This window comes from Thunnus albacares, chromosome 18, assembly GCF_914725855.1.
Source record: "Thunnus albacares chromosome 18, fThuAlb1.1, whole genome shotgun sequence".
NCBI lineage: Eukaryota > Metazoa > Chordata > Actinopteri > Scombriformes > Scombridae > Thunnus > Thunnus albacares.
The window spans coordinates 8,044,248-8,055,185 of record NC_058123.1 but is presented as its reverse complement, the minus strand read 5'-3'; the positions used below and the strand labels follow the sequence as shown (position 1 = coordinate 8,055,185).

At 40.4% G+C, this 10,938-nt stretch overlaps 1 protein-coding gene across 1 annotated transcript; it reads left to right on the top strand.

Annotated features, from left to right (window-relative positions):
* The first annotated feature begins 1,981 nt into the window (after nucleotides 1-1,981).
* On the top strand, nucleotides 1,982-6,801 carry LOC122968600 (neuropeptide FF receptor 2-like). Its single transcript, XM_044333958.1, has 3 exons — nucleotides 1,982-2,309; nucleotides 4,677-4,776; nucleotides 4,871-6,801. Exons 1-3 carry the CDS (start codon nucleotides 1,982-1,984, stop codon nucleotides 5,763-5,765), a joined length of 1,323 nt encoding a protein of 440 aa, XP_044189893.1. The 3' UTR covers nucleotides 5,766-6,801.
* The last annotated feature ends 4,137 nt before the right edge of the window (nucleotides 6,802-10,938 follow it).

The following is a 10,938-nucleotide window of genomic DNA, read 5'->3' as shown; positions in this document are numbered from 1 at the left end:
ATATTGCTCCCTGTGCCTGCACCGCCCAGTACATCTCTCTTGAGTGAATCTGCTCTCTGTCATCTATAAGCGCTACAGCAGTCTCTGCCTGGCAGGCGCACTGAGCAGACACGCAGGGTTTAACATAGGGATGAGAGTGCGCAGCTTTGCTCTATGAGTGGAATTTCTGTCAAACGGATATACAACGCCTGTACGGAGAGAAGATAGGAATACAAGTCAGATACTGTTTCCTGAAAGGTAAGAAAGTATCTAGAGTTATTTGTGAAATTTGAATATTTATAAACTAGATAATCCACTGTACTTCTGTATCAAACTGTCATTTCCCATCTCATCACCTGGGCTAATTTATTAGGAATGTACTGTATTATTTACTTTTGTTGTTACATGAATCAATTGCAAATCAACAGAGATATTAAAGCTGTATGATTGCACATGGATGACAAATCAAGACAGACTTTGACAGATAAAGATGTACTTTTTAATCACTTATATTGAACTGTTATTACTCAGGCAGTGTAAGGGCTGATACCCACCAGGCATGACTTTTGAAAGTGTAGTAGGTACAATAACTTAAGTCCTTGGATCATAAAGTGATAAAACTGTCTGATTCTGTATATCATAGGAATATTGAAGCTCAGTCAGGCTACAGATCTGCAGGAATAATGATTTTCTCTTTAATCCCAGATATACTGCATGTATGACATTTTGGAAATGAGCTCAAACTCAAAAAATCTTCTCAGTCATCCATTTAATTGTTAAAAGAACAATAGGGCAAAGGGTTTCAAGGAAAACAATCCAGATAGATTAAAAACAAATTTTAAATGTTTGAATTGTAGGTGTTTGCTACTCATAGATTATGTTAATTAATTATTTGTTGATGCATGCAGTTGGTAGCAAGATTAATTTTATTTTATAGGCAAGGAACTATAACTAGCTGTGCAGCTATAATCTCTGATCACCCTTTTCAAGAGTTAAACTGTCATAGTGGTGCTGTTCAGTCAGTTTTGGAAATAATTCAAACTGAAAATTTACTCAGGAGGTTGACAGAACAAAAAGTATCTTTTAACAGCTCATTTTTGAGGAAAAATGTATTATCATTTATTAGATACAATTACAGGTTTTCAAAATACTGTTTGTGATTAAGTGTGAAAATGAAATTATTTAGACTGCATGATTTCATATGTAATTACTTATTAACATGCTAATAATTGATTCATCACATACCATCAATTAAATATTCATCACTGAATAAACCTGGCCTACTTTTTTTTGTTTGTCCCACTGAAAACCATTTTCACATGAGAAAGACTGCACTTTATAAACAGTTGTACAGCAGATGTTCAGCTGCAAGAAATTAATACATGAAATAGCCTAACAATTTTCCTGCCTTAACAATGCCTGGACAATAAAGTTTATTCTATCCTATTCTATGAAAATAGGACTTTGATTAATCTTAATATTCTGCAGTATTGCAGGTTCTGCAGAAGGCATGAGCCTAACCTTGCAGAAGATGTAAAGGTCCCAAAATACATTAAGATGTGTCAAATTTAAGTGTCATAAATAATTTGAAGTCAATAGTAACCTAATTCCTTCCCCACAGTGCTGCATTCACATGATTGATGTAACTAATCGGCAAGCTATCAAGCGCACCTCCCCACTGCTCTCAGAATAGATTGGTCACTTTGGTATTGATATTAGAGTGTGTGAGAGAGCATGTACTTGACTGGATCAACCAACCCACAATAATCAAAAGAGGCAAAAATTGGACTATTGATTTCTGGAGAGGTTCTATTGTTTGTAATTACCAATTGATCTATAGGATTGTACTGGGAGGATGTGTGTAATGTTGTTCTGGTTTATAATAAGCTGATTTTGTTAAAGGAGAATAATGGATACACATGCACCAACATGCCAAGCACATAATAAGTTATCCATGTATTACACCTCTGCCTTTCTTTCTCTGTTACTCTCAGATATCACCATGACCCAGAATCTAATTCTCAACACCACCAGGGAGGACATGAACCCTTTCAATTCCTCAAGTTTGCAGGAAAACCCTTTGACTCGCCAGAATATCACCTATGTTGATTTCTACCTCCACAAGCCTTCTGTTGCTGCAATCTTCACCGTATCCTACCTGCTCATTTTCCTGGTGTGCATGTTGGGCAACGGGGTGGTGTGTTTCGTCGTGCTGCGCAGCAAGAATATGCGCACGGTCACTAACCTGTTCATTCTCAACCTCGCCATCAGTGATTTGCTGGTTGGCATCTTTTGCATGCCAACCACGCTGGTGGACAACATCATAACAGGTCAGGATATAACGTATTTTGCTTGTTCTACTTGTTCTAAATTTAAATTTGGAGGTATTTACCGTCCACCTGTTTCAATGATGTACTTGCTGCTGCTTTGGATTTATTAATGATGAAGAAAAACTGTCAGTCTTTTCAAAAGTGAAAATCACTCTCCCACAGCTGATTTTTCAAATGTATTGTATTCATCCTGCTTTTACCCTCTCATATACAAACCAACTAGAGTGACAAATAAAACGGCCACCTTAATTGACAGTATTTTAACAAATTCTTTTGATTGTGTATCCAACTCAGGGATACTGTGCACAGACATTTCAGACCACTTCCCTGTATTAACTTCAGCAACTGATGTTATACATGTGTGTAAATGCATGCTTTTGTAGGTTTAGGGAAGGGAATATAGGATGCTTCAAATCCATGATTGAGGATGTTCCATAGGATAATATTTATACTCAACAGGATGCTGAATTGGCATACCAATCCTTTTCACAAATATTCAACTCTACATATCAATAAATGCTTTCCTTTAGTTGCTAGTAAATCGTGGTTCTGTTTGGGATTATTGAAGTCCTCTATAAAGAAAAATAAACTATATAAAAGATTTCTGCTAAATCCACCTCCCCACAACTTTGATACATACAAATACAATGCCAATATTTTCCCGCATTGTGTAGATTTAAACCCCCTGTCAATCTCAATCACCCTGCAGGAGGTCATGATGAAATCAAGGCAAAGCTTTTAAAAGAAGTAATCTTTTAGCATCTTCAATAAGTGAGCCACTAACTCATGTCCTCTCAGTCTCTTTAAAATTTGGTTGTCCCAAAAGACCTGAGAGTTGCAAAGATCATACGTTGGATCCTAGCCTTTTCACCAATTACCGGCCAATTTCTATTTTAACTTACTTCTCCAAAATTTTGGAAAAGCTAGTCTTTGCAAGAGAGTTAAAACACCTCAATGATAACAATATCCTGTATAAACACCAATATGGATTTCAACAAAATCACTCAACATGCATAGCTCTCTTGCAACTTATAGAAAAATCTCTACAGCTTTAGACAATAATATGTTCACAACTGATATATTCTTGGATTTATTGAAGGCTTTTACAGTTGATCATAAAATTCTCATTTCTGAACTTCACTGCTATAGCTTTCAGGATGTTATCTATTGGCTTAGTGACTACCTTAATCATAGAGATAAATAAGTATCTATAAACGATGGTATTTCTAACGGAATCAAGCTTTATTGTGGAGTGCTCCTAGGATCTATTCTTAGGCCACTTCTATTTCTCATCTATGTAAATGACTTGGTTTGGATGTCTGAATCTGCATTACCCATTCTGTTTGCCGATGATACCAGTATTGTCATATCAGAAGTTAACTTTGGTTCCTTGATCAGAGAGGCCAATGATATTCTATCATATACTGCAAAGTGGTTCCAGATGAACAAACTTTCCCCAAATGTCAAAAAATCCTATTTTATCATTTTCAGAAATAAAAATAAATGTTATACAAAGGAAGATGCTAAATTGTTTGTTAATAATACTGAAATCAACCAAGTCACTGCTGCAAATTTTTTAGGTGTATTAATAGATGAATAGATAGTTTAATGTATCCTGTTTGGGCCAGTACATACCCCTCTTCAATTCAAAAAATTATTTTAATCCAAAAGAAATTTTTAATATTGGCAACTGCGACAAATCGCCATGAACCATCACAGCCCCTGTTTAAGAAATTAAATGTTATCCATTCCCAACATTAATATTTATCAAACATGTATCTTTATGTATAAATGTATGTTTCAAAAGTATAGCTTACCTAAAGTATTTCACAACTTATTTTTAATTAACTCTGATCTCCATTCATATCCAACTAGACAAGCAAAGGATATTCCTCTTCCCTATTATCACACAACTCATGGACAATATGCTATAAAAATACAGGAGCCCATCATTTTGGAATATGAAACCTGTCCATCATTGTCAGTATTTAAGTCTAATATGAAAAAACACCTGTGCCATATTTATTCATATTTATTTTTGAATTTTCTTACCTCTGCTGCACAATCCCTGCTATGTTTGTGTTTATATACTTTTGCTTTTATTACTTCCTTTGTGCTAATAAATTAAAATAAATCAATCTGTGAACAGAGACTGTGTTATAAAATGACAGCATTATCAATTCATCATTTATATACCACAAGCTTCTGTGTTAGCTTTGATTCAGAAATGGTGAAATATTCATTACTAGAAAGCGTCTGATACTTTCTGCCCATTAGGAGTAATCCTAGCATTTAAATTATTCATGTTGTCTCCCTTTCTTTATGTTTTTACACTTGCACATTTAACAGTTTTTCTTTTTTCTGCAGGATGGCCATTCGGTAGCGTAGTGTGTAAGCTAAGTGGTATGGTTCAAGGCATATCTGTGTCAGCATCTGTCTTCACTCTAGTGGCAATAGCTGTTGACAGGTGAGGGTTGTAATTGTACAGTATGACTGGTTATCATCTGCTTGTGTGCGTGTTTTTTTTCTTCATGCATGTCCTTCAATCCCCTTTGTGTTAGGTTCCGGTGCATCGTCTACCCTTTCAAGCAGAAGCTGACCATCAACACCTCAAAGTTAATTATCGTTATCATATGGGTCCTGGCTGTGTCCATCATGTTTCCCTCTGGGGTGATGCTGCAGGTCACCAAGGAGCAGAGGGTGCGAATAGTCCTTGGCCACAACAACAACACCCGCCCCTTCTACTGGTGCCGGGAAAACTGGCCCAATCAGGAGATGCGGAAAATCTACACCACTGTCCTCTTTGCGAACATCTACCTCGCCCCTCTCAGCCTTATCGTCATCATGTACGCTCGTATTGGCCTCACCCTCTTCAAGACCACTGTTCCCCCATTAAGAGGCAGTGGAATTGTGTCTGGAGAGGGCAGTGGCAACAACAAACCGAGCATGGAGGGTCGTCACACAATTTCACGGAAGAAGAAGAGGGTGATAATGATGCTGCTGGTGGTGGCTCTGCTCTTCATCTTATCCTGGTTGCCGCTGTGGACGCTGATGATGCTGAGTGACTATGCCAGCCTGACAGAGCACCAGTATCGTGTCATTAATATCTACGTCTATCCCTTAGCTCACTGGTTGGCCTTCTTCAACAGCAGCGTCAACCCCATCATCTACGGGTTCTTTAACGAGAACTTCCGTAGAGGCTTTCAGGCGGCATTCAAATTCCAGCTGTGCTCCGCTGACATTGAACGCCAGAAGACCTACTCGCATCGGATCCGAGCAAACGCTGTGCTTCCGGTCCAGCCAGCCATCCTAAGTAGATCAGGCTCAGAACTCGGATCAGTGATGGTGAGGAACGGTAAGTGCTCATGTCAGGAAGCAGAGTGCTTGGCAGGTAGAGGTGACATCAAAGAGCAGGATCTGATCATGGAGGACCTCGAAAAGGTGTCCCAGATTTAGACAGACTGTGCAGCGCAAAGACACTTTCAAAGGTTCTGGGGCATCTGGAGAATCATGTATTGCATTTTAAGGGCAAATGAGAAACATGCTTCAGAAATACATGATTAAACTCCATGTATGTTTGTTAAAAGTGAATGTACATGCAAGCTTGCTTGAATAATTTTGAATATCTCTTGTGAATGTTTTTTTCAAAGTATATATAGCAAATAATATAAACAGAGTTTAAAATACGAATCTGAATGTCCATTATCGCAGTGTAAAGAAATGAATCAGATGACATGAGATTACTGTGTTCATTGCTTCAATTGTGTTTTTGTTGCTCACATATTGTAAAATTAGCCAACCGTATTGACTCTGTGTACAAATTTTCTTTGCAGGTGATGTAATACCTGTGAGATTCAATGAATGGCACAGTGGCACAGTTCAATCGGGCTTTTATACAATGTGTAATGCGCTGAACATTACCACTTTACAGCTTACTCCTGGAAGGTTTTATGTTCCAGGAAGATTATAGGCCTATCTAGACATCTTTGGCAATTGAAGATATTGAGATTAGAATAGCACTGCTCTCAAGGGTGAAGCACAAGGCAGTGTGAGCAGAATTGTGTCAGCTTCCTTCAGTCAAAGTGCATGTTTTAGTGCCCTAAGGCAGTTGGTGTTGGGCTGGCGGCCGTGACATGCAGCAGCAGGAGAAGAAGATCGTGGGCTCATTTGGAAAGCCTCCATGTGCCCTCCCGTTCTCTGCTTTCCTTCCTCGGAGGATTTGGATATTTAAAACAATGTAAAAGGGAAGAAAGTTACATTTATTAGCAGTAGTAAGATTCGGGAAAAGAATAAGTGTGCGTAGTGAATAAAGCAGAGCAGATAACACTGAATGCATGAGCACATATGCATAATGTGGTTATTTACATAAAAAGGGTACGCTCAACATAAACGGGTAGTGGAGATTCACTGTCTGTCGAAGCCTGAATCAAATATGGAAACAAAGCTTATAGATATATAATACTTAATAGCCATTTTTGCTCTGATCTTTTTTCAGAACCATTTCAACTGCTTTTTTTTTTTTTTTTTTTTTTTTTTTTTTTTTTAACTGTACATAAGGTTTTTAAATCCCAGGAAAACCACCAGGTCTCACTGTTATGACCTGGCTCAAGTGGCCACAACTAAGAGGAGACACATAAAAGTTTATTAAACAGAGTAACCCAGATTAACCAAATTAAAATTGCAGCTAAATACATACAGTATGGGGTGTGGAGATTGATATGAGATGCGTGATGCATGAATGGAGAGTGTGTGTGTGTGTGTCAGGTGAATGAAAGCAAAGTAAATAACTAAGACAGCATAACTAAACCAAACTAGTAGAGAGCTGCAAGCAGCAGCAACAAGCAGTCAGGAGGGAGAGAGATTACTGCAGATGCACCCCAGACTTCAATAATCTGGCAATCCCATGGGCCCCCAGGTGTCGCCAGTTGTCCTATTGAGCATGTGCAGAGAGAGAGTAGACAGGTTAATCACAATGCCAAACAAAAATGACACCAGGGGTCACCAGGTCTCAATCTTTTTGTGCCTCTTCACAGTCTATGATCAAATGCCCAAATGGCTGGCTAACGGCTGGAATGGGACAAGACAGAGCAGGCTCAACAACCTGACTTGCTTCCCCAGCCAGCGCGATATATGGCATGTCTTGACTTATTTGGATAAATCATGCTTTAACCAAGGCCAAGAGAAACAGCACAGGACAAGTTGATATGTTTTCTTTATCCCCAAATGTCCACAGTTATCTTGCGCTGCTTGTAACCACACCACATCACGGAAGTTACTTGGCGCAACAACCTGAAAACTCACTTCCCACTTCCTCACCAGCAAATCGTCCTGGAAAAAAAGTATCCATGTGCAGCATCTTTCTTTTTCAACTGGCAAAGCCTCTTTCCATAAGTCAGACAGATGAATCAACCCTTTGGCTCTTGCCCCATTGCTCCCTCCAAAACAGCTGGAGGAAGATCAGGCAGCGAAACCACATGTTCTGCACTCACCATACCTTCACTACAGGCGTTCCTGGATCAGACATATTACAGCTCTGTGCGTGCGTCACAGAACTATAATATGGAAAAATCTTTGGATCAGGCAGGTCTTGGGCAAACACATCAGGGCCCTGTGCACACGCCACGGTGCAGGCTGGAAAAACCCCTGGATCACTCCGACCACTCTCATCCGGCTCCCCAGACGCTAGTGGTTTGGAAATAATCACAGGAGACTCCGGCACATTGGCCCACACAGCACCACAAGCCACGTCGCTGCCCGAAATCATAACCACATCGTCAAGTGGCAACACAGGGCTCATGCCAACAGGAACAATGCCCTGTACCAACTTACAATTCAGCACCATAAAATGATGGGGCACAGCAATCAAGCCCATCTCCATACCGTGCATCAGGACGAAATCCCCCATTTCTGTCTCAGGTAAAAAAAGGCAACATCAATTCCACAATAAATGAGTATTGAGCACCTGTGTCACGCAACAGCTTAATCGGAACATGCTTCTCACTATCAACCAAAGATACAAAAGCATTGGCTAATGAATGGCTCAAAACCAGAACCAGTTTTGGAATCAGGCCAGAACCAGAACTTAAAACCACACACACACACACACACAGTGGCCTCTGCCCCTAAACTGTAGAGCATAGCATAGCTGGCGAACAACGCGACGGAGAATGATGCAGAGGCGGTGGTGAATGATGGTCTCTTAGATTCAACAGTGGATCCAAGAGCTAAGCGTCGCCCCGTACATGCAGCCCTGTACATGCAGCCCTATGTGAGGGACGAGGCAAAAGTTTTGCACCACCGCAGGAATTACCTCAATTATCTTTTCCACTTCTCCAATCACTGCGGTGACTCAAGACATACCGATCTGCTAACGCAGCTGCCTCACCAACTGTACCTGTTGCTCTGTTATATATGTGGCAATACAGCTGGGAACTGCATTTCTGAACTGTTCCAAAACAATAAGATCACACAAATCATCAAAAGTTTACACATCAGAAGCTGTGTGCCAACAATTAAAAGTATTCAGCAAATTGTGTGAAAACTCAAGGACTGTTTATCTTCCTTTCTACCGTTCCTAAACTGCTGGCGATAAACATCGGGAACTTTCTCATAGACCTTAAGACTAGTGGCTTTCACTGATACATAACTCAAGCTATCTGTCACAGAAAAAGCTGCATATGCCTCCTACGCCTTCCTGTCAGTACACACTGCAACATGATTGTGCGTCTGGCGTCCGTCACTCTTTCAAACAGAAAAAAAATGTTTCAGGGTCCCTCTCATTGAACCTTGGAACAAGCTCCAAACTACCCACCGGATTAAAAATTGAGGAGAAGCAGTTACCGGATCAGAAACTATCTCCACCTTGCCCTTGACCAGCTTCCAGGCTCAACCTAACCTCTCTGATCAAACTTAATTTTTCATGCTCCAAAGTAATCCCAGCCTGTTCTGTGTCACACTTCATTTTTTCCAAACCCAATTCTCTATCAAGTTGACATTTACTATTTATTTATTTTTCCTCAGTTTCAACCTGATGCTTTAACTTTTCATGTTCCATTTGCAACAACAGTAACTCCCTCTGCTGTTTAAAGGACAAACCAGTACTGTGACCTAATGGCGAAGACAAACCAGTAGCATCCTCAACTACACTTCCCGCTGCACCTTGCAACACATAAAAGTTAGCTTTAAAATAGATTTAATCGTGTCCTTGAGACTTTTGTCACTGATTTCAACCTTATAGTGATCCACAGTGTTCAACTGCTCTTTTGTGCAGCCATTCAAAAATGCTTCCTTTAGCTGCCTAAAAAAACTCTGATAAGGAAGCCAAACACTTGAGGCAATACTTAATCCTCACATAGACTTTCCCCCTAACTATCTAACCAAAACTTACTAACAACTCACCCGGTCTTCATGTGGTTTGCGGCAGGTATTTACAGACTGCAAACCAGCAGACTTGTAAAGCGACCTGTCAGCAGGCAACCCCACAAAATCACGTGGATGTGCCTCTGAGACAGTTGTCCGAAAACAACTGACACTAACCATGTTACTAAACACACACACACATAAACAAATGGGCAACCCAAAGGGGAAACTCCAGTACAGCCCAAAGGGGAAATCTCTGTACACAGCGCATCAGGACAGTAATACTTACCTTCTGAACAGTACTCGACAATCCAAAACTGGGTCGGAAACCAATGTTTCCATAGAGAGAGAAAAAAAACACATGGTGTACCTCCCAAAAACCAGAAACCAGAGCAAAACCAGAGCTAAACCAGAGCTGCTCTGGCAAACAAAGCATGCAGCCAAAACCAGCAAACAGCTGGACCAAATCAACTGATCAGTGTGCGCAATCAACACCATGTGTCCGCTGCTACGCGAGGCACAAACAAACTTTCTTAGCAAAACAACGTAAATGGACGAGCCCCCGATTGTTATGACCTGGCCCCAGTGACCACAACAAAGAGGAGACGCACCCTGTTAAAGAGTTAACAAAAGATAAATTTGTTTATCAAAGTAACCCAGATTAAACCAAATTCGGTCAAATTAAAGGTATTAAATATATACAGTACGGGGTGTACAGGGTGTGGAGATCCGTGATATCAGTGTGAGTTGCGTGATGCATGAATGGAGAGTGTGTATGTGTGGGTGTTGTCAGGTGCCTGAAAGCAAATTAAATAACTGAGGCAGCATAACTCAACCAAACCAGAACATGTGCCTGAAGAGAGAAGCAGAGAGAAGCAGAGAGCTGCAAGTAGCAGCAGCAAGCAGTCAGAGGTAGAAAGACTGCTGCAGATGCAGTCCGGACTTTAATAACCTGGCAACCTGGTGGGCCCCCAGGTGTCGCCAGTTGCCCTAATGAGCACCTGCAGAGACAGAGCAGACAGGTAAATCACAAGGCCAAACAAAGAAGACACCAGGGGTCATCACATCACGAATATACCTACACTGACAGTGTTTTCCCAAGAAAAATGACAGGCAATCTACTGTTTGTGATAAATGACAGAGCCCTCTGGCTGTAATAGTTTTAACAGAGACAAGAAAGGTGATGTTACTGTGTAACTAAGTCCGCATAGGAAAGAGGTCTGTGTGGATGGGAGAGTCAACAAAATGTCTAACTTTAAAGGATATGGTT